The 24,351-nt window shown below is 47.6% G+C and overlaps 1 protein-coding gene across 1 annotated transcript in view; it reads right to left on the bottom strand.

The window, feature by feature from the left end:
• The window catches only part of PLXNA4 (plexin A4), a 507,966-nt gene that overhangs the window by 68,323 nt on the left and 415,292 nt on the right, over positions 1-24,351 (bottom strand). The window contains exons 11-16 of the mRNA XM_036400402.2: positions 21,236-21,332; positions 17,038-17,228; positions 12,180-12,331; positions 11,455-11,572; positions 5,517-5,653; positions 3,740-3,907 (exon numbers count right to left, since the gene is read on the bottom strand). Of these exons, the coding sequence (XP_036256295.1) occupies positions 3,740-3,907; positions 5,517-5,653; positions 11,455-11,572; positions 12,180-12,331; positions 17,038-17,228; positions 21,236-21,332 (863 nt within the window). The remainder of the gene's footprint in view (positions 1-3,739; positions 3,908-5,516; positions 5,654-11,454; positions 11,573-12,179; positions 12,332-17,037; positions 17,229-21,235; positions 21,333-24,351) is intronic.

Here is a 24,351-nt window from a genome sequence, read left to right as displayed (position 1 = left end):
CATGAGTGACGAGACTCCCAGCCACTCATCCCAGCAGCTACATACCCCACAAATAACCTAGTACCCCCTAAATAAGCACCTCACCCTTATTTCCATTTTTCTGGGATTTGGGATGGAAGATCCCATCCATTCTAGCAGCTACAAACCCCACAAATAACCCAGTACCCCCTAAACAAACGCCTCACCCTTATTTCCATTTTTCTGAGATTTGGGATTTGGGATTTGGGATGGGAGATCCCATCCATACAGGGAGCTACACACCCCACAAATAACCCAGTACCCCCTAAACAAGCACCTGACCCTTATTTTCATTTTTTCTGGGATTTGGGATGGGAGATCCCATCCATACTAGCAGCTACACACCCCACAAATAACCTAAAAAAGCACCTCACCCTTATTTCCATTTTTTCTGGGATTTGGGATGGAAGATCCCATCCATACAGGCAGCTACACACCCCACAAATAACCCAGTACCCCCTAAACAAACACCTCACCCTTATTTCCATTTTTCTGAGATTTGGGATTTGGGATTTGGGATGGGAGATCCCATCCATACAGGCAGCTACACACCCCAAAAATAACCCAGTACTCCCTAAACAAACACCTCACCCTTATTTCCATTTTTTCTGGGATTTGGGATTTGGGATTTGGGATGGGAGATCCCACCCATCCAGCCATGGGACACAGAGTCCCTGCACCTCCAGGCTGGGCAAAGCTTTGCTATCACACCTGAGGCATCTCCTTGGCTGCTCCTTCTCCTCTGCCTGGCAGCTTCAGCAGAGAAATCAAGGAGCAAGGAGGCTGTGGAGAACTCCTCACATCCCAGCCACACCTGAGGCCAGAGAGGAAGAGGAAGAGGAAGGTCCCTGTGCTGCAGCTTTCCAGGGGATTTTCAGGAATTCACTCTCCTAGGCTGTCAATCTTGCACCTTTTTAAGCAGCACTGAACTGGCTTTCTAAGGGAGTAAAGTGATTTCTCATTTCACTGATAACCTGGACTCTGACTGGAAATAAAAGCCCCAGATGGAAAATCCTGACATTAAAGCTTCAAGCCCAATGTGCAAAGACTCAAAGACTCCGGCTAAATCAGTAAATTCCCTCACAGTAATTAAAGGCACTAATTGATTTGTGAAAACATCTTTGGGATGGGAGCTGAAGTGGGGGGATTTACAAGCCCTGCTCCTAATCCCCAGGGACTCCAATCAGTCCAGTTTGACAGGGAAGCAGAGAGCTGCCTGGATGAATGAGGGGAGACTAGGATTTCTTATTTTGGATCTTTTCAAGGAAATACCAGTGCATTTAATGACCAATTTCTCTCTTCCTGAGGCCGTTCCTTCAGGCTTCTGAGAGTTTGGGAATCGCTTGGATGCTTTCCACAACCAGGGCAAACGCTGCTCTCAGGCACCTTCATGTGAGCCCTGTGAATTCACCAAAGCAGCATCAAGGGGGTGAAGAGAAAAAGGGATCCCTAACGAGGAGAAAGGCTCTTGGATGGGGCAGGGAGCAGGCCTCCCATTGTGTTTCATCTCAGGACAGAGCCCTGGGGCTTCCAGGCACCATGGCCAAGCAGGCAGTGCTTAGTCCTGAGGAATCAAGGCCATGAAGGCTGTGAGAAATGTAGAAATTTCAAGTCCATGAAGGCTGGCAGAAATGTGGGGATTTCAAGTCCATGAGGGCTGGAGGAAATGTGGGAATTTCAAGTCCAGAAGGCTATGAGAACTGTAGGAATTTCAAGTCCATGAGGGCTTTGAAAAATGTAGAAATTTCAAGTCCATGGAGGCTGTGGGAAATATAGGAATTTCAAGTCCATGAGGGCTGGAGGAAATGTGGGAATTTCAAGTCCAGAAGGCTATGAGAACTGTAGGAATTTCAAGTCCATGAGGGCTTTGAAAAATGTAGAAATTTCAAGTCCATGGAGGCTGTGGGAAATATAGGAATTTCAAGTCCATGAGGGCTGTGGGAAATGTGGGAATTTCAAGTCCATAAGGGCTGTGGGAATTGTAGGAATTTCAAGTCCATGAAAGCTGTGGGAAAGGTAGGAATTACAGCTTGCAAAGTGTGGGAGAATTAAATGGTTCATGGCTTAAATATTGCTAAAATCATGGAAAGGCTTTTTCCCACTGTAGCAAACTGCAAAGAAGCAGCTGCTCATCTGTGACCACCACAGCCACCCCATCCCAAATACACCTACAAACAGAATTTGGAGTGTGGAGGGAACTTGGGATGAGATAAACGTGATACTATTGTCCAGTCCTCCCAGGTCAAGGGAGGAGAATGTGATTCTAGAAGAGACACTGGGATGCTGGTGGCTCAAATACTCAGGGGAAGCTGCCATGGGCAAAGCACCCACCCAGGTGCCAGGGGCAAGCTCAGCTCAGCTCAGGCTGGAGCCAACCCTGGGAGGTGGGAACTTTGTCCCTATCAAGTATGATGCCTTGAGAAGGCTGAGCTAGAGCAGAGGCTGGGCAGAGTTCCAGAATAAAGCAGGGATTTATGGCAAGGATCTCCTCCATGGATGCACCTTGGGCAGCACAAGAGCCCAGCCAGGGCTGCACCCAAGATGAACCAAAATGGCCCCAAAATGCACCAGCGCTCCCGGGGTCTCTCCCTGGGATCAGTTCTGCTCCATTTGCACCTTGCAGTTCATTGTCCCATTCCAGCTTCAGCCTCTGCAGTCCCACCCTGCTTGTTTTTCTCTCTCCAGCCCACGGGGTTTGTGCTCCTGGGCTGAGATTTGGGTCATTTGTCCTTGGTGCCCAGCTGGAGCAGGAATTGTTTTGTCTCCCTGCTCTGTGCACAGAGCTCACCATCCCATAATATGGAGCTCAGACCCACACACTAAAGCAGCTCAGAATGTGAAAAATATAAAATCTAAAACCTGAGGCATCAAGTGAGCTCAGCTGTGGTAACTCCCCTGGCCAGGGCAGTGCTGGGACATTCACACAGAGCCCCTGAGGTGCTCCCTCTGCTGCTGGGCCAGGATGGGACATAATGGAGCTAACTGGGCTGGTGCAAGGGGCAGCTGTGTCGACTTTGGAGGTGTCAAAAACTCATGATGCACCACATTCCATCATCTAGGTGTCCCTGATCCACAGCTTTCCATCATCCAGTGGGAAACTCCCCGCTGGGTATTCCAGCTGAGTATAAACCCAACAGAGGTTGTGTTCTGGGGATTTTGCTCATAATTTCTTTGGGATGCCCCTTGACCTCTGATGGATCCAGTCTGTGACCATCACTTCAACTGACTGACATCAAAATTGCAATGACCAAGTTCTGTGGAACCTATGAGTGGTGCAATTTTTCTATTGTCATCCTTTCATTTTCTTTCCTACCCATTTTCTTATGTGATATTTTTAGGCTTTTGTATTTTCATATTGCTAGAGATAATAACAACCAAAATGGCTTTGTAGCTGCTTCCCCTTAAAACCAAATTGTTCTAAAATAAACCTATATACATATATATATATAATATATATTTACATATATAATGTATATATCTACTTATGTATATATATATATATGTACATATATATTATATTATACAAACACTGATCATTCAGTGTCACTTCACTCTAATCCACCCTGAGGGATCTATTGGCTCTGGAAAGTTTCCCTGCACAAATTCTTGCTGGACACAACGCTTGGAAATAAATTTTCTACACCAAGGGCCAAAGTTATCAGTGCAGTGCTCCTTTAAAAAACCATGGGAGTTGGGAGAAGGGTTTTCCTGGAATTCTCACCTAAAGATGCTCCACTCAGGCTCGATCCTCAGGATGGTGGGATCCTCTACATATTCATAGTGCAGCTCCTGATGGATCTTGGCCTTGTCCACTCTCACAGACACCTTCACCTTCTCAAAGCCTTCATAGGAGGCTGTGGTGTTACAGACAATGTGCTTGGTGGATCTCCTGGGAGGTGGAGAAAGTAAATGTGAACTAGGTGCTACCAGCAGCAAGATGGTGCCAATAAGAGCCCAACTATTTATTCTTATGTCCTGTGGCCCCAAATTTATTCTTATGTCCTGTGCACTGAAGAGGTGGAACTCAGTGTGACCCATTTATGTTTCTGTAGCAGTCTCTGGGGAAGTGGCATTGCCTTTTCACTGGTTTAAATAAAACCACAAGAGCACTCATCTCTCAGGACTCAAGAGTAAAATCTGAACCCCAAGGGCAGTCCAAACCAGGCCTCTCTGCAGAAGTATTTCTCTGTGATTAAATATTTGATGGATGTTTCCTTCCTGCCTGCAGACATGTGCAGCAGCAGCTCGTAAAAGGGGTGTTTGCACCTCAGCTTTGTGGTCTGGGATCATAAAGTTTGCTTTGCATTAGGACTGTAAGTCTTGTTTTAAGTGCAGTTTGCAGCATGCCTGGGACCTCTAGAAGTGCTAATATAGTGGGAAGCATTTTATGATTAAAGAGGATTCTGCATAAACTTTTCCTTTTTGGCAGGGCTCAAAACCAGCTCCAGGTCCGCATTCCTTTCAAAATGAGTCAAAAATCCGGGCACCAAACATTCTCAGACTTCCCAGTCCTGTGATTTGTGATGCAGCCTCACCTTATACCCCTAAAATGGGGGTGTAAGCCACCTCCAATGACTGCACCCTCCAGGTGCCCTCTAAATTCCCCCAGAAGACAATGCTCAATCCCTCCTAAAATTCCCCAGCCTTCAGTGAGCATCTCCAAGCAGCTGTGGCTCCCACTTGGCATTTCAAATCACAGCCTGTGACTTCACCCTGCTGAATTTTGGATGCTGGATCGCTCCACAGTCATGACAGGCTGCTAAAGAGGATCCCCACAGCCAGGAGAGGGAAGGGCATTGCCCCAGGGCAGTGCTCCCAGGTCTCCTGTGAATGAGCTTTTCCTCTGCCAAGGACATATTTGGGAGAAATGTGCCAACTTCATCTTCAGCCCCCATCTCTACTGGCAGCAAAATGTGTTGCTCAGGGTAGTTTGGAGCTGCAGGAGCCCCTGGGAATGGGATTCAGACTCATTCTCACAGGGATCAGGGAACATCCAGCAGGTAACACTGACATTAAGCCTCTCTGAAGCGCCATTGACCAGGAGCCAACACGGAGCTGAAATGTTGCAAATCATCCATTTCTTAGCACTACAGGACTATTCTGGGATAAAAGGGAGGTGGTTTAGTACTTCGAACTGATGTTGTCAGATTTTCTTTGTCACCTCCACTAAAGCAGGGACATGAAAATGAATCTTTTAAACGACGCACTCCCAGAGCAAGTAGCAGAGCGCAGGACCGTGGAGAATTGTACTGAAATCTGACAAGAGGCCACGGGAAAAAGCACATCAAATACCACTCAAAACAATGAAATAAATCCTATTTTCTCTCCCCAAAACATGGCCAGCAAGGCTGTGCATGGTGCAGAATGCACAAGTCCTGTTGCAGCAAAGGAGGCGCTTGAGGGACAAGGTGTCAGGGCTGCAGGAGAAGTTTCCTGACTTTAAGTGGCATTTAATCTTTTGCACTCAGGCAAGAGCAGCAGGGAGGGCTCATCTGTACCTGTAGAAGAGGCAGGGCTGTCTCCCAAAGGTCACAATGACATTGCTGCCAGCGTTGAGGTTGTTGCCTGTGATTGTCACCTGGGTGCCACCCGACACTGGTCCTCGCTTCGGCTTCAGGTCAGAGAGGGTCAGAGTCTGTGGAGGCAAAGGGAGGTGTTGGAGACACAGCACAGAGACCTTCCCTCTCCTGTTAGTGCTGGAGAGAGGGAGGCAACCCCAAGGATTAATCTGGGCTTCTGAGGTTGGCCACATCTGGCTGATAAAGGAGCCTGTGGTGACACCAGACCTGTCAGAGACCCTCTGCTCGAGTGCCAGCTTTGGTGGGATGAGTTCAGACCCAACCCCAGTCTACTCTCACTCCTCCAAAATGAGATCTGCCCTTGTACCCACTCAGAAATATTCCTACAAGGACAGATCCATGCCTGGAGCACCTTGGGTCACAACCTCTCATCTCCACTGCTTGTTTGGCACAGCCCAGGGCTCTTTCTGCTGTCACACACCACCAGCTCTGCAGGGTAACTCAGGCACTGAACTGGTTTGATTGGAGCTTAATGGGGAATTTCCACCTCCAAACTGTGGGACTCACAAGTGATGAAAATGGTTTGGTTTTGAGAAGATCGCTCAACTTTATTGATTCTCAGAATCACAGGAGAGTTTGGGTGGGAAGAGACCTTAAAGATCAGCCAGTCCCACCCCAGCCATGGGCAGGGACACCTCCCACTATCCCAGGGTGCTCCAACCCCTGTCCAGCCTGGCCTTGGACACTGCCAGGGATGAGGCACAGCTTCTTTGACCTCACCATCCTCACAGGGAACAACTCCTTCCCAATATTCCATTTAACCCTGCCCTTTGGCAGTGGGAAGCCATTCCCCCTTGGATGGAGGAGGGCTCAGCAGAACGTCTGAGTTTGCTCTTGCCTCTCCCACACAGGATGCCAGAATCACTGAGGTTGGGAAAGACCTCCAAGGTCATCCAGTCCAACCTGTGACCCATCCCCACCTTGACAACCAGAACAGAGCTCATCCAGCTGTTCTTTGAATGCCTCTAGGGATGGGACTCCATCACCTCCTGGTGTAATTCCAACGTTCAACAACCCTTTCCATGAAGAAATTCCTCCTGATGTCCAACCTGGACCTGCCCTGGTGTAAAATGGCCATACACGACCCTAAATCTTTCTCTTATCTGACCTGAATGTTGAGGCAGCCTTGAGCTGTCCTTCACTGAGACATGGTGGTGGTGCTTCTCTGAAATGCAACAGCCACAGGAGCAGCACTGTCCTTTGAACACCTTTTCCCTTTTCCTGCTGATTTTCTGAGCCTCCTTTCCCAGCCTAACACAGCATTGTGTTAATACATCAAAAAAGGGGCACAATTCCTTTAGAGGCCCCAAATCTCAAAACTCTTTTTCTTACCTTGCCACCCTCCCTTCTTCCCCAAATCAAGATAAAATACTCGCGCTCTGAAGGCACAGATCACCCTGTTACCACAATGCAGAGAGCAGACATCAATATTCAGGGAGAAATTTGGTGTTACAGTTTATTCTTTCATTTGCATTTTAATAGAAAAACTTTCCATTCAGTCCCAAGTGAAAAGCTACTATATGCATTTAAATGAAGATTATTTCTTTCCCCTCTCTTTAAGAATGATGACACAAGTGCTTGAAGCTCTCAGCTCCTCTGAGCGAGCAGGTACATCATGCAGTCACCTTATTGAGCTTTGGAGACCATTAATCCATGTTTATAAAACCACCTGACACACCCCACAGCTCCCACTCTCACATACACAGAGCCACCTCTGTTCCCAGGCCCCTCTGGTTTAATCATTTTGAAAAACAGCGGCAAGATTTCCATTTTTCCATTTTGCTCCTGTTCTAAATGCAGCTCTTGGAGGAAGGGCAGAACATGAAAACCGGACTTACAGCTCTGTAGAAGGATCTGCTGTCAGAGCTGGGCACTTTCTTTGTTTAAACCTGGCTGATTTTCACCTGATGGCTTGGAATCTGGTTTTATACTTATAATCATGGAATTTTTGAGGTTTTTGAAAAGACCCCTATGATCTGCAAGTCCAGGCATTAACCCAGCACTGGCAAGGCCACAACTAAAGCACCTGTCTAAGCACCTTGAACACTTCCAAGGACAATGATTCACCACTTCCATGGGCAGCCTGTGCCAGTGCTTGGCAACCTTTTCATCAAGAAGTTTTCCCAAAATCCCCCCTGAGGCTGCCCCGGCCCAGCCTGAGGCCGTTCCCTCTGCTCCTGTCCCTGTTCCCTGGAGCACAGCCCGAGCCCCCGGCTGTGCCCTCCTGGCAGGGACTTGTGCAGAGCCACAAGGGCCCCCTGAGCCTCCTTTGCTCCAGGCTCAGCCCCTGCCCAGCTCCCTCAGCCCCTCCTGGCTCTCCAGACCCTTCCCAGCTCCCTCAGCCCCTCCAGACCCTTCCCAGCTCCCTCAGCCTCTCCTGGTTCTCCAGACCCTGCCCAGCTCCCTCAGCCCCTCCTGGCTCTCCAGACCCTGCCCAGCTCCCTCAGCCCCTCCTGGTTCTCCAGACCCTTCCCAGCTCCCTCAGCCCCTCCTGGTTCTCCAGACCCTTCCCAGCTCCCTCAGCCCCTCCTGGCTCTCCAGACCCTTCCCAGCTCCCTCAGCCCCTCCTGGTTCTCCAGACCCTTCCCCAGCTCCCTCAGCCTCTCCTGGTTCTCCAGACCCTTCCCCAGCTCTGTTCCCTTCCCTGAGGAGCTCAAAACTGGATCCAGGATTTGAGCTGGGGTCTCAGCAATGCCCAGCACAGTAGGGTGGGCACTGCCCTGGTCCTGCTGGCCACACTATTCCTGATACAATCCAGGTGCCCATTGGCTTCTTGGCCACCTGAACACACCTGGCCTCATGTTCAGCCACAGGTCCTTTTCCACTGGGCAGCATTCCAGCCATTCTCCAAGCCTGGAGCGTGGTTTTCTGGGAATATTCTCTACCATTCTCTTTTAATGGGATAAAAACTGCAGGAAGAGTATGGAAATGCAAAGGGTGCACTTCAGGACTGCTAATTTATATTTTGGATACCACCTCAAGCTCTGATGGCAGCTCCCTTACTGATGGACACCCCCACCAGTACAAATTCCTGCTGACCTTGATGGCTGATGCTGGCAGAAAATGGGTTGGGAATGGCCAACTTGATGCCCAAAGCCTACACAGCAGCACTGCAGCAGCATCTGATTCAAAAATCATAGAGAACATCTGAGTTAAAGACCCAAAAGAGCTTTGTCCCACCCCTGGGTGGGTTCCCTGCCCTCTCCTTGGGGTAGATAAAGCAGCCATGGCATTTTGAGGATCCTCACAGGCCACAGCCACGGCAGGAAGGCTCCTTGGCAAAGCCCTGCTGTGCCTGGAGCCAATCTTACAAATGGGTTTGTGGCTCAGCTTTCAAAGCTGTGATCAACCTTTAATTATTCACAGTGGCCTTCCTGAATATTGCACAGCACATTCACAGCAAAACTCCAGATTATTCACCATTTCCTCACTGGTGGAAGGTGGTGGAAAATGTAAAGAGAGTCTTGTGGATCTGTGATAGGCTGGAGAGTGACAATGAGGGAAAGAGGACAGGAAATTTTCTGCATTTTCTAGGATTTTACCAACTTTCCTCAGCTCCCCAACCCTTTCTTTCCTCCAGCATCTCCTGCACACAGGTTTTCCACAGAGCAGCACCATCAGAGCTGGGTCTAAACTGCCCTCCATGGAGCTTGTCAGGACCTTGGTTCCCATTCCACTGCTCCTGGGAACACAGGAGGAGCAAGATGTGACTCAAACACAGCTTCTGCACCTGGGTTTCCTTTCTAGAGGTTCCACAGTAGCAGCAAGAGGGGAAAAGATGAAAGGGATGGATGGGAAATGCTCCCCAAAACAAGGATTTTAGGAGCAGAATCAGAAGAAATGTGGAGCAGCCCACAACACCTGCACTGAGACAAAATATTTTCATCTAAAGCCAGATTAAAGGTAAACTTTTCAGTTAATGTAATATTTTTTTCATTGAAAGACTGGGACAATAATCACAGCAAGAAAATGAATAACTAAAAAAATATATTTCATTTAGATCATCATAAATTTCATTTCAGCTTTGTTTCCCTCTTGGCTTATTGTACTTTCTAATGCAATTTGCAGGTTTTGATCACAGATGAGTTTAAAACAAACGAGCAGCTATTTGAATTTAAAAGTTCTGGTTAGAAAGGTGGAGAAGAACCATTCTGGCATCTCTAAACTAAGCCACCTCTTTCTTAAAACACTGAAATCAAATACTCTGTTGAGCCCAAACCATCATCTCTTCGAATTCTTGCAAGACAGGGTAAGGCTGAACCAATTGGCCAACTCCAACCAAGTTTTCCTTCAAACCTCTCAAAAACCAATTTTCCAGAAGATTTGCTGTGAGTCAAGAAGTGACATTTATCTCCCAGGTGCTGCCCCTTCCTTGCTTTTCAAACATCTTCTTTCCCTTGAAGCTGCCACGCACCGCTGCAGGATGCCAAGGCGTGTCGAGATTCCTGCAACAGCATCTCTGCCCTCCTGGCAGAAAAACCCGAGGAAGCCAAAAAAACACAGCTCCCGCTGTGAAAGCAGCAGACACGGCAGAGGGAATATGATGGGCAGGCTGGAGAGTGCCTGTATTTTGTTTTTTTTTTTTTGTCTATCACAAAGGTATGGAGGTATTGAGAGGCGAAAAACCCCGGTGGCTTCGCGCTCGTGCCCTGGCAGCCGGGAAGACGGCAAGCGGAGGGAAAAGCCGTCACAGATGGACACGGATGATCAAAAGCAGACAGTAATTCCAGGAGTAGCAAAGGTGACACGTTGAAGTGTAATGTCGTGGAAAGAGCCCTTCTGGCTGCCTGGTAGAGGCTTTCTCTCAAGGTGTTTTCTGTGCCCCCGCCACCGCAACACCCGAGTGACACCGGGAAATGCAGAGAACAGAGAAACCTCTGTACCTCGAGGGGGGAATCCAAGACATTTGCATTCATTACAAGTTCCCTTTACCATAAAGAAATGCTCAGGCATGTGAATAATTTCAGAAGAGACCCATTCTCTTGCAAGAGCCGAAAGCTTTTGATGGGAACAAAGGGACCCTCTCATCTCAAACCTGCACAGATCTGAACAGATCAAGGCCAGACAATGCTTGCATGTCCCCAGCAAGGGGCCTTAGAGGAATAATCAGGTCTCTTGGACAAGAAACATCATCAGAAAGGAGGAATAAAGCACAGGTTGAGTGTACAACATGTGTTTGCACTTGAACTGAAGCTGAAGCTTGCAGGTGTCTCCTGTTTCATCATGGAGCATCCAAAACCAGCACTGAACCCCAGTCACATCCTACAGCTCACCAGCAGCCTGAGCTGCATCTGTCCTGATCCCAGAGCTCCTGGTGTGGATGGGATGAATAAACACCTGGGGGAATCCAGGAGGGAGGAGAAAGAAACCCAATCAAGACCATCACACACATGCTGCTGAAGCTCCTGGGGTTGTAATGAGTAGTGACAGCCCCCAAGTTTCTTCTGGACAACACTGGTGGCTCCAAGCAGAGGGGTGTTGGTAGCAAAAGCATTACACCCCCCCAAAAAAAAAAGATACTAGGGAAATTTTTCCCTTTTTTAGCTCTTTTTTATTCTTTCCTGTACAGCACTTTTAACTATTAATGAGAATTTTCTGTATTAATTTGGACCGCGGCTGCATGGAACTGTAACTAGACTAATAATCTGGACTATTATTAGGTTGTTAAAACTTTAATTAGACCAGCTATTTTTGGTGGGAACAAGATGTTGAAAGGAAATGGAATGAACAATCTGGTGCACCGGAACGGCAGCGAAGAGCTCGGAGGCTCAACGTGGTGAAGGACAACGGACAGAGGGAGCAAAGAGGAGAAAGGCCAAGGAGTTCAGGGCCAAGGAGAACTTTTTCAGGAACTTACCATGAAGTAGTAGAGCTGAGAAGACCTGGCCATGAACTCGGGCTTGCACTCAGCCACGCAGATTTCCACGAATCCGGCATGCTGGCTGGGCTTGGCCTCCCCCATCTCACATACGATCCTGAGGGGAAAATACCAAGAGGAGCAGAGTTTGAGGAGCGGTTTTGGTAAGATGGAATTGCAGCTAAGAGTGCACACAGCTGGGGGATGGACTGAAGATTAATCCACCCTCTACTGTCCCATCCAGAATCCAAATTTTGGATGAAGTTATTCTTGAGAAAGTGGTGGCTTCTGTGTGGGACAAGTGCTGAGGTGGAGTTAACTCCACTTAAATACACAGAGAAATGTTGGGCTGAGGTCTGGCTCCATCCCTCTCAGCTCCAGCCTGGCATGGTGGAGGCAGCTCTAAGGTTTAATGATCATTCCTGCATTTAGCAAGAGGCTTTTCAGGATTGCTGCCTTCCAAACTGGAATTGAACACTTTGGAGTGACTGCTTGGTGAAAACCAGGATAACTTCAAGGCACTTGCCATGAGGATCACCTAAATATGCATTCCAAACACAGTAATAACTGGATTATTAAATAAATGGAATATCCCAAGCTGCATGTGAGGAATGGCCTCTTCCATCCCTCAGTTCCCAGGCTGGAATGGATTCCTTGGAAGGCCCTACAGGTAGGAATGTCATTAGGTGTGCTGTGGCCTTTGCTGTGCCACACACCCCACTTACTGCTCTGCTGGGATGTACCCTTCCACCAGGGGCTTGCACTCCACGCCGGCCACTTTGACGTGGGAGGCGATATCCTGGAATTCCAGCCCCAGGTTCTCCCCACGGATGGTCACTCTGGTCCCTCCCTCACGAGGGCCTGTCACGGGGTTGATCTGGGGAAACAAGCCAAGAGAAAGGAGAACGATCAAAGCAGGCACCAGAATCCTGTCCATGGCATTCACATTTTCTGGAAAAAATCCCTTCACCCAGGATTTTTCTCCTCGGAAGCTGAGAAGCCTCAGAGAAAAAGGAAAACAATTCTTATCTCATTTGCTTCTCCTGTGTTGTGCTCATATGTGGAATGTGTTTGGAGATTGTTTATCCAACAGGTGGCTGTTTCCTTGGTTTCTGTGAATTGTTTTCACTCATTAGCCAATCAGTGCCAGGCTGTGTCAGGACTCTGGAGAGAGTCAGGAGTTTTCATTTTTATCTTTTTAGCCTTCTGTAAGTATCCTTTCTGCATTCCTTAGTATGGTATAGTTTACCATTCTTTAATATAATATAGTATCATAAAATAATAAATTAGCCTTCAAAGAATATGGAGTCAGATTCATCATTCCTTCCCTTCATCTGGGGGCAACAAAAATACAAAACCTGTCAGGTGAAAGAACAGACAACTTTTGGGATCACTAGGGACGCTTACTATAAATGCTGAACAAACCTACTTCAGATACACAGAGTATGCAAAATTCTGCCCCAGACCTCATTCACTCTCTTTTAACTACTTGCAAAACATCCAGAGATGAGTTGAAGATTTTTTTGTGGGGATTTGTGGAGCTGCAGCTGAGCTTTGCACTTTGTAGATGTGAGCCATGGAAAGGCAGCAGAGGGACACGGTGGAGAGAAATGGGAGAAAGGACAAGACAAGGACATAAAGGGTTGAGCCAGTCACTTGAAATCCTAAATTCCCAGCCCAAAGCACATGGAGGTAATGGTCATGCATCAGAAATTCAGCTGAAAATGTCCACCTGGAAAAAAACCAGCCAAGCCACAGCAGGAACAGGGTATTGGGTTAGGTGTGGAGGAGGTGGATGGTGACTGAGACAGCAGCAGCTGCTCTGTGCCAACACCTCTTCCTGAAAGAGCTCCAGTTTCCCTCCTGGGGCCATTGGAAGGGCATGCAGGGAGCATGGACAGATTATTTGTGGAGCCTCTGGGTCTCAGCATGAGAGGAGCAACCATCCCAGCCAGCCTGGGGGCTGCTGGAATGGTGTTTGCATCCCAGCCTGGCCCTGCACCAGACCCTCACAGGGTCCTGCTCCATCCCCCTTGTCCATAGCCAGGTGGGAATCAGCACTGCAACTGTCTCCTGAGCATTGGAACAACACCAGAATCACAGGGCTGGCCTTTAATTATCTCTATCCTGCCCTTCCAACTCCTCATCCTGCCCACTTTGCCATGCCACTGCTCACTTGAGAGGGGTTCAAACACTTCCCTAGCAGGGTGTTCCCTGCTGCCTGCTCAGGATGCCATGGCTGCCATCTGCCAGGGCTGGCACAGCTCTCCCTGCAGTGACCAAATGGGAATTCCCTGTCTCAGGGCCATTCCCACCTGCCCCTGGCTCTGCCAGGTGGGAACCTGGGGCTGGCAGCCATGCCCTGCTGCTCCCAACCCCTTCCCAGCACCCAGCCTGGCACCAGGGTTGGTGCAATTCCCACCCAAAGGGTGAATTTTAGAAGGGCCAACCTTTAATAAAAGGAGGGAGAGCCAGGCACCTCTAGGGGATATTAAATTTTAGGATATTAACTTTAGGATATTAATTTTAGGTGTTGTGAACCAACTCCTCAGTGAGTGTGACTTATGTCTGACTCTAAAGAGAACCAGGAGGTATTTGTGGTGGTTTTCCAGGAAAGAAAAAAGAAAGGGAAAGGGGAAAGGGAAAGGGAGAGGGGAAAGGGGAAAGGGAAAGGGAAAGGGAAAGGGAAAGGGAAAGGGAAAGGGAAAGGGAAAGGGAAAGGGAAAGGGAAAGGGAAAGGGAAAGGGAAAGGGGAAAGGGAGAGCGAGAGGGAGAGGGAAAGGGGAAAGGGGAAAGGGAAAGGGGAAAGGGGAAAGGGAGAGAGAAAGGGAGAGGGAAAGCTGTCTAAAGCACAAGATTTCAAAAAATTCTTGCTGTGACTCAAAAAGCATCAACAGGAAACTTCCTAGAGCAAAGCCAACACAGCACCACCGAATCCTTCCCTGGGCAATATTTAATTTGTGAAGGCCAGCTTCAAAACCCACTTATTTCCTTAAAAACCACTTATTTCCTGGAGTCAGGAGGGCCTGGGATTCTCCCAGGATCCCATGGAAGATTTTTTTAACCCTATTTCACAGCTCTGGCATAGATTCAACCAAGAGGAAGGTGTTTCCAGGTTGTTTTCACAGCAGGAGAGGAGGAGCCTGTTCTACCACAGGTGAAAAACGTGGCACGAGACCTGTCAGTTTTGGAGAGGAAAATCCAGGCAGGGAAACAAAAGCTGCCAGAAGCCTCAGCTTCCTCTGGAAGACCCAGAGCTGCATCTCAATTTCCAGTCTCTGCTCACATCAACTGCTGCTTGTCACTCCTAAAGGAGGTTTTTGTGGCTCAGCGAGTCTCTAAGTCCCTTAATTTCCCTGAGTGGCTCTGTAAATGCCAGAGCTGATAGAGAAACAGGGAGATCTGCTGCTGCAGGGGGTGTGAGTGCCCCTACAAGTGTGAGTACACGTGTTCTTCCCTGCAGAGATCCAGCCCTGGCTCCTCTCCAGGCTCTGGATGCTCCCACCCCACAGCTCCAGTCCTACCATTAGCTGCAATATATATCCAGTCACTTGAGATTACTTCCATGCTAATGGCTCAGAAAAAGGCCTTCCAAGAGCTACTTAGGATTGCAGCAGGCAGCTGGAATATTTCATGAGTGAGTGTTGCAATGATCTGTTTGAGCTCAGAGAGTTGTTGGAGGAAATGCCAGCAGAATTTGAAGCACTCTGGAGCTGCAGGGTGGAGAATGAGGGGTTTGCTCTTCAAAATGAGGCTGGAGATGAAGGATTAGGGTTAAAGCATGGCAGGGAAATGTGGGTGAACATTCAGAACCCCTGCAAACCCAGGTCCTTGTGTTTTGGATTTCTGCTTTAGTTGATCATCCATCAGCTGCCCCATACTAAATTCTATCATTGTTTCAAAAGGTCTGAGAATCTGAAAATATTTTTAAAATGTTTCCCCTGGCTCCAAGTGATTTTCAAGAACTCAAAGCTGAATTTTCAGTTGAATTTAGCTGTCCTTTCTGGCTGCCTGGGTTTGATTTCACAGCTTCAGGTGGTCCAGGTGGGGTCAGAATTACCAATCTCAATAAATCCAAGTAAAGTAGAGACCTTCACCTTGGAAACACCAGAATGAGCCATAAACATCAGAATAAACTGAACTCCAACAGTTCAACTGAGAGAGAGCTTTGAAAGCTGGTGAATGGGAGGGAGATGGATCAAAACACAGGGAAAGGGGTTATTTTCAGTAACATCTAGGAAAACAGATTTAACCCAGCCTTTGCTCTCCCCAAATGTTCAAGCACATATATTGGTTTAGGGCTCTTCCATAACACACATACTTTTTGAATCTGAATCAAATATAACTTTAAAAAGCTTTTCTTGCTTTCTAGGAAAATAACACATCTAACTATCCCTATTAAAGCACCACTGTGGAGGTTGGATTTTCCTCTGTTGCATTTTCCCATGTTTTCCCTCTTTCATTTCCCTCCTGACTTTTCCCATTTGTAAATCAGGCCCTGGCCACGTTGAAAAGGTGCTCATGTTGAGTAAGGCCTGGTGACTGAGAGGTGCTCAAGGCAGGAGGCAGCTGGAAGGGATGGAGCCCTCTTTTTCAAGGCTCAGATCTCACCTGCTGCCAGTCCTGTGACCCTGAAAACATACCTGGCATTATGACAAAGGCATCCTAAGACAGCAGAAAAAAATCCCTTTAGATTTCAGGCCTGACTTGCCTCCCCTGCCTTATCTCCCTTATTCTGCTCTTTGTCTTTATGGTCTTCCTATTCTCTCATTTCCTTTTTGAACCTTTCCTCCAGCTTTTACTTTGGCCCAGTCAACATGATCAATAGGGAACTCTAACAAGCTAAAAATGGAGCCCCATCTCTCTCTCTCTGCCTCTCTCTCTCTGCAAGGCCTTTTAAGGATAAACTGTCCAACTAAGAAATGACACCTGAATTATTTTCACTTTTAACCCAATAACCAACCACCCGTGCCCTGAAATGGGGACTTTTTTATCCAATTACACAAAACCACCCAAACCCATGGAGAAGACGGTGAAGAAGAAGGAGAAGAAGAAGAAGAAGAAGAAGAAGAAGAAGAAGAAGAAGAAGAAGAAGAAGAAGAAGAAGAAGAAGAAGAAGAAGAAGAAGAAGAAGGACCAGCCTCCACCCTAAAACTTCCATCTTACTTTATCTATATTACTGTATTCTAAACTCCTTAAACTCTAAATTTTCCACCCTGTGATATCACACACTTCTATTCAAACTGCACACCCACAATCCCAGTTCCATCATTCCATTCTGGAAGCTTCTCCAGGCCTCAGGTCAGTGCAGTGTTCTCTTGGGGGTCAGTGCCTGGCAGTACAGAAAGTCTGAGATTCTCAGCAGCCAGGGTTTCAAAACCCTGGGTCACCCCTGTGTTGTAAAAAAAAAATTTGTAAAAATTTTGTTCCTGCCTTTGAAGCCACCATGGCCCCATATCCCCAGAGGCTTTTCCTGGCCCATGAGAACTCAGCCGTGACCTCCCCATCACCAACCCAAGCCCAAACCAGGAAAACAAACCAAGGAAAGGGAAATCCCCAGCTTCTCGCAGATCCACGACTTACATCCGTGATCTTGGGGTTGGTGCACTTGCCCTTGGTGCTGGAGAGCTCCAGCCACTGGCTGTCCTGGGCTGGGCAGTGCTGCTTCAGCGTGCACTGGTTCTGTCCCTGGCACCAGCCACACTCGAAGTCAGGGTCGGCTTTCAGGCAGAGTCCGCAGCTGTCCCGCATGGCCCCGCACTTGTACAGGTGAACTGCAGGGACAGCAAACACACAGGGCCTGAGAGAGGCAGGCAGCTCAGGGGAGGGTGGGATGGCAGTGGGAGAAAGGGGGGAAAGTGTTCTGGGCTGCTCATGTCAGAGGTACAACAGCAACTCTCCAGGGAGGTGAGTAATGGGGGAAAAACATGGACATCCTCCTTGAAATAAAGTTCGTTCGTTAGCTCATTCTTCATCAAAGGTGGTTTTGGAAACTGAGAGCAGGAGGGATGAGGTATGGGAGAGGAAGAGCTATGGGAGAGGAAGAGCTATGGGAGAGGAAGAGCTATGGGAGCAGAAGGTAAGGTGAGGATCTACAAGCACGAGGTTGGAGGAAATGATGCCTGGGCAGTGATTTGGCCTCAGTCCCTTCCTTTCTCATGGACTGAATGTCATAAAGTGTCACCAACAACTTGCCTCAGACTCAGCACTTCATCTTAAAAGAATTTTGTAGACCTGGCCTGTCACCCTGGTTTTTTAAGATTTTCTCAGCCTTCTGATGTTGACATTCTTGTAACGAACTTTCTCACACACTTTCTGTAAATAACTCATTGTTTTACATTCCTGTATGGAGGAGGAGAAAGTTGATGGACTATTGGTTTGTGCAGTGTCATTGGAGAGGTGCCACTGTCACCTTCCAATCCACAGTCACTATAAACTATAAATGTTAGAGTCACAAAATAAACTTCCCTTTTTCTTCACCTTGAGAGCAGCGGTTTGAGCTTCTGTTCTTTCATGTCCTATAGCAACACTGGCCAACCCACAGATTAAACTTGGGTGTGAATCTCCCCAGGATTTTGTGTTAAGGTGATGCCCCTCAGGTTTCCCACTTGACAGAAATCCCAAAAGGTAACAGTGAATACACAGTGGTTCATTATTAGGCTGATTCCAGGGATTCACAACCAGCCTTTACCCTTCCTTCTGCTCCAGAAATTCAGTCTGCTTCCCACTTTGAAGCAGAGTTGATTCCACTCTAATACAGACAGCAGTGATTAATGCTTAGCTCCATTTTGAGCTGTTAAGTGATTAGAAGCACTCTGAGCTTTTTTCTAATAGAACCTAAAAATATTGAAGTCCTCCTACAAAATGAGATCATGTTATTTATCCTTATTTTACAGATGTAGAAACTGAGGCCTGGCTTGCACAGGAGACTGATAGCAGAATTCTCCTCCTGGAAGATGAAGGTGACAGAGTCAAGGCTCTCAGACTTTTTTCTTTCCTTCATTTGTGGGCATATTGAGAGATTTTCCCTCTGAGCTTCTGTTTCACTGTGTCTGTGGGTTATTAAAGTGGTTTTTATCTTTATACAATCACAAATCAAAGGCTTTGGAAATATTTATGCTGAAAGTCCCTGTCTCTCCATACCTTCCCCCTCAAAGTCAGCAAGTATTGGCCAATGTAAGAAAAACTCGGAAACTCTTTACTTCTCCATGCTGGGTGCAAGAAGAGTACCCAAAAGTACCCCAAAAAGCCTGCAAAACATCTGTCAAACACAGTGTTTTCCAGACCTCATGGGATATACCTCTTTCCTTAGTTTTTTGTGAGATTTCAAATTTGCTGAGTTGTTCTGCTTGAGCTGCTACAATTAGGGATCTCTGTAGCTAATTTAGCAGGTTTGGGTCAGTTTGGAATTTGAACCTCCCAGCCCAGCCCATGGTGATGCTGGATGTGAAAGCAGTGGCATCTCGGTCACCTCTGTGTGGCACTGCTTCCATGTGGTATCTCTTTGGGAACATGCCTAAACTCTCTTCCTGACACAAACCATGATGATAATATCCAAATTACTCATCTGGGAGAGCCACCAGCCACTGCTGCTTCCCAAATTTTTTCCTAGTCATTATTTGCAACATTTTGGTTTGGAATAACCCAAAAAAGGCCTGTGCAGAAGATGATTCTTGAGTTCACCCCTAGTCTGTTTTATGTTAGTGGCACAAACAGTCCTAAAATATGATCATCATGATTATGAGATTTATTTCACTCCCACATGACCTAGGATAGCTCAATGAAGCCCAAGAAAAGGATTTACATCTTTGGTGTGGATCACCTTGTGTCAGGGGTGCTCATTTTATGGTAGCACAAAACTAAGCAGGACTGGGGCAAGCATTCAAATTCTGACCTCCAAGCCACACTGTTAAAGATTCTCCCAGCCCATGGCACTCTTTGGGCCATGGAAATCAGCACTGTCTTGGAAACACCTTGGCACAGCTTGGAGAGAAGGAGAAAACTTCAGAGCAGAGGCAGGGTGGCACCTTCAGCACAGGCTGTGCCTGAGTGCCAGAGCTGGGCAGGAATCTCCAGCCTGTTGTGTTTGCTGAGTGGATTTAACCCTCAAAAGTCACAGTTTTGGGGTTTTGTTGCCAGATCACTATCGTTCAGAGGGGGAGAAGGGAAGATAGGTTGTGCCATGGGGAGAAGAGCTGCTTTCTGTGCTGCTCTCCAGGTTGAACGTGGTGTTGGTGGGAACCTCACCCCTCAGCATGAGGGTGGGTGTGTGCCCTTTGATTGCCAAGCAATGTGTGTTCTATTTGCCACCTGTCAGAGCTGGGGCAGTTCTCTCTGTTCATGGGGCAGTTTTTTCTTTATTTCTCCCACAGCCAATCCTCCCTCCAGGAGATCTCTGCTGTCCATGGCCACTGAGTGTCCCTGCAGGGCTGATCCAATCCATCATCCCATGGGGAGATGCTGCTGCCCAGGGGAGGAGCCAAGCATTCCTAGCTGGATACAATCTGGAGATTCTGGGACATGAGCAGAGCCTTTCCACTGGATTGCCCAGAGGAACAGCTGCCTCTTCCACTGGATCTTCAGAGGAAAATTCCACCCTTGTGCAGGATCCCTGCTCCAACAGAACCACACCTGACACTCCAGGAGGGCTGAGCCACAATTCCAATGGGACTGCTACCAACACCCTGACCCACAGGGTGTCAGGTTGTGTTCTGACTCTGTCAGTCTTGTTTTGATTTACTGCATTGTTTGTTTTATGTTTATTTTCCTCCATAGTAAAGAACTGTTATTTCTGCTCCCATATTTTTGCCTGAGAGCTCCTTAATTTCAAATTTATAACAATTCAGAGGGAGGGGGTTTACATTTTCCATTTCTGGGGAGGCTCCTGCCTTCCTTAGCAGACACCTGGCTTTTCAAACCAAAACAGCGTGGAACTGTGTGACAGCACCATGGCAGAACCTGCTGGGGACAGCTTGAGTGGGAGAAGGTGTGGGACGTGTCCACGACAAGGTAAAGAGAGGGAGGGAGACATTTTTGAGAGGTGATGATGTGAGAAGAAGAGAATCTGCAGGTGTGAGCTGCAAATGCAGGGCAGCCAAGGGGAGGGGTTGCCTGGGGGGAAGGTTCCAGGGTGGAAAGACAAGAAGGAAGAAGAAGATGTAGGCAGACCATCCATCTCCAGAAACACCCAGCCTGCCTCAGAGCTGTGGCTGGATGTGCAGCCCCCTCTGTGAGGGGCACACCAAACCTGTGCCATTGGTGGTGGTTAAACACAGGTGGTTTTCAGATCCTTTTTATCATCATCATCATCATTTTATTTTGCTCAGAATTCTCCCACTGGAGAGCTGCAGCCTTCCTGCTCCCTTTCTGCCTTCTCCTTCTCATTACTAAATTGCCTCTGAGCAGAGAGCCCGTTCTCCTGGCATGTTAACTTGAAGAGCATCACTTCAGGAGAAATAAAAGAGGGGGAGAAAAAACCTGGAGAGGGAGGGGCGTGAAAAGCAGGCACGAGGATGCGGGGAGAAGCGGGAGGCAGGGACGATGAAGGGAGAGGGAGAGCAACACAAGTGGGAGGGAGAGTCGCATTTCTCAGGTGGAATGAGAGAACTGGAGGGCTGGGGGGAGGCACACAAAGCACTCAGGAATTGGTAATTTGCAGAGTGCAGAGAACAAGTGTGCAGCAGCCAGCACGGAGAGACGGTGGCGGCTTTGTTAAGTGTAGGGAGCGAGGGCCCGTTGCTAAGGTTACTGCTTCCAAGGACAAGTTGAAATAACTCTTTACCTTTGTTCTGTGCTGGGTTGTCAATGTTGAAATTCCCGTTCCACACGACTGTCAGCTCCACTGGCAGGCTGTTAATCTCCATCCCTTCGTACGAGTACTAGAAGTGGGAGAGGAAAAACAAAACAAACCAAAAAAAAAAAAAATAAACCCCAAAGCCAGACTTAGAGAGTGCCTGGAGGTGGGGAGGGGATGGGATGAGGCAAGAGGTGGTGCTGAGCAAGGAGAACAAGAGAAATGGAGCTGTCACTCACCTCCCTAATCAGCAGCACCTGCCAGAATGCAATGGGATGCTCCCAAAGCTGTGGAGCTTCAACCATGCCCCTCATAAAAATCCATTTATCCATTAGGTGAACATTCATAGAATCCCAGAATGGGGATGGAAAGGACCTTAAAGATCATCCAGTTCCACCCCTGCCATTGGCAGGGAGACCTTCCACTATCCCAGGTTGCTCCAAGCCCTGTCCAACCTGGCCTTTGGGCACTGCCAGGGACCCAGGGGCAGCCACAGCTGCTCTGGACAACCAGAGCCTCACAGCCAGGAATTCTTTCCTAATATCTGATCTGAACCTTTCTTTAACTTAGAGCCACTCCCTCTTGGCCTATCAGCCAGAAAAATATTCCATGATCTAAGTGGGTTTGCATGTGATGGGCCTTTACTTTGAAATCCATTTTTTGGGTGTAGAGCACAGCTTTGAAAAGTATTTTTCCAAGTTGGGAGCAACTTTAAGGTGTAAATTCTGGGTCTTCCATCCAGCTGTGCCTCTGCTGGGTATCCCACAGGTGCTGAGAGGGTAGGTGAGGTTATTTACACTAGGGATGTCTTGAAGAACTCTTGGAAGCTGAGTAAAGTCTCAAGATCAGGGAAACCCCCTGAAAAAGGGGCAAATGGAGCCACTGTTTAATTATAGACCTGTCAGCCTAACTTGGCTTTCCAGAAAGAAAGTACATCAAATTATTAAACAATCAATTTATAAGCACCTGCGAGATGATAAGGTGATAAAAATCAGCCAGCACAGATTTGTCAAGAACAAATTGTGTCAACCCAATCTAATTTCCTTTTTGACAGGCTTAATGACTTTGTGGATAAAGGGGAGGCAGCAGATGTGATTTATCCTGATTTCAGGAGAGTGTTTGCTACTATCCTACAGCAGATCCCCATAAACAAACCAGGGAAATATGACCTAAGAAAGGCCACCATAAGGTTTATGCAAAAACCATTAAACAACAAAAAAAAAAATCAGATAATTCCATGTCAAGCTGGGAGGATGTTTCAAAAGCAATATTGTCCTGAGTCTGGCATTACTCAGTACTTTCACTACTGACTTGGATGATTTCATGACTGTTCTGGAGGGGCTGTAAGAACCTCCAACAGCAGGGTTAAGAATTCAAAACAAACTTGACAAATTGTAGAACTGGGCCAAAATCAACCAAATGAAATTCAATGCTGGCAAATGGGGACTATTTTTTTCAGTAGGAGGAGTTGATGCAAACTGCTCTGAAATTGGAGTGGCTGGGCAGTGCTGCAGGAGAGGTCTGGGGACTGCTGGAGATCATGAACAGACTGTAAATCAACAATGCCATATTGCTGCCAAAACCCAAACAATTCTCCTTTGGGGATGGAGCAGATAGAGCTCATTACATGTGTAAACCCCAGGAGGCAATCACTTTTCCCTACTTGGATCCAGAAAAGCTTCAGCTGGAACAAGGAGTATCCAGTTTCCAGCAAATATGTCTTAAAAAGCTGCAAAAAACTTCTGAGAGAGTTGGACAGAATTAAACACTTGTCAGGGGCAGTCAAGGCACACAGAGGTGACCCCAAGGAAGGAAATGGAAGCTGCTCTCTGGAGGCCCTCTCCACGTGGTGCTGAGAGCTTTTTTCCACCTAGATTTTGATTTATCTCAAGCCAGTTCACCCAGGGTTCACCCCACTGCCCAGCTCCATCAGCAGCTCCCACCCAACACCTCACCAGAAGGCCAAAGCCTGATGGTGGGAGAGGAGATGGTTGATGAAAGGACAGAAGGGAGCAAGAAAGAAGGGGAGACACATTTTGTGCCTGCTACTATTGCTGAGCACAGTGCACAATAGGATTTACCCTCTCCAGTAGCATCAGATACTCCTGCAGTTTGTGCAAATCCATACCCATGCCTGACCACTTGCAGCATCCTGCCCTTTGGTAATTTGGCTTGAGCACACTCAGGATGATAAATCCAGACTGGTTTCATGGTATATCCCTCCCTGTACCTCAGACATTTCCAATAGTGGGGAAACTTCTGCAGAATTTTAAGAGCAGGGATCTCACAGTGCACTGGGATCCACAGCAGGACAAAGTCCCACTTTGAAAGGAAAATATTCTCCCCACTACAAGGTTAGATATAACTCAGCAAGCTGGTTTGGCTGGGCCAAAAAAGTCACTAAGGAGTTCCCCATCCCTTAAACTCCTGTTGTGATTATCCACAGAGATGCCAAAGCTCTGAGCTTTGCAGGTAGATTTTCCTGGATCCATTAATTGCTGTATAATTGGGGAGTAAATGGTAACTGGTGATTCTGTCCATTACAGCAGAGTGGGAGCTGCTTGCACAGTAATTCCTCTTTGCACAGACTAAACACAATTAGCCATTAATCTGCAAAACGCTGTGATTATGATCCAGTTGTAGGGAATTGATGGGTATTTGTGGTTTCCATGGAGGTAAAGAGCAGCCCAGGTGAGCCAGGTCCTTTGCAGTAGACAGTCTCATTCAGGATTTGCATTTTTTGGACAATTTTGGGTGGCACTGCCAGCAAGATCCAAGATGATGCAGAGCTGTCTGGACCCACACCACTGGATGCAAGGATGGGGGACAGGAATGGGAAGTGCCTGAAGAGTGGTGAATAATCAAACTTCTGCCACTCAGGAACACCTGCTTTGCACAGCACTTTGAAAACGCTGATTGGGAATGGAAAATGGGATATATTCAGAATAACTGGTCATCCTGAAGTCAGAAAATGAGTCTTAGAAAGGGCCTCACCAGAGCCTCGTGTGTGTTTTGGGATTGAGCTGGAAGCAGAGCCTAGGCAGGGTGCCAAGGGACAGGCAGCTGGAATCTCTGGAGCCTTTCTTCCCATGGAAGATCCCAGC

Source organism: Molothrus ater, chromosome 5 (assembly GCF_012460135.2).
Source record: "Molothrus ater isolate BHLD 08-10-18 breed brown headed cowbird chromosome 5, BPBGC_Mater_1.1, whole genome shotgun sequence".
In the NCBI taxonomy this organism is placed as follows: domain Eukaryota; kingdom Metazoa; phylum Chordata; class Aves; order Passeriformes; family Icteridae; genus Molothrus; species Molothrus ater.
This window is presented reverse-complemented; position numbering and strand designations above follow the sequence as displayed.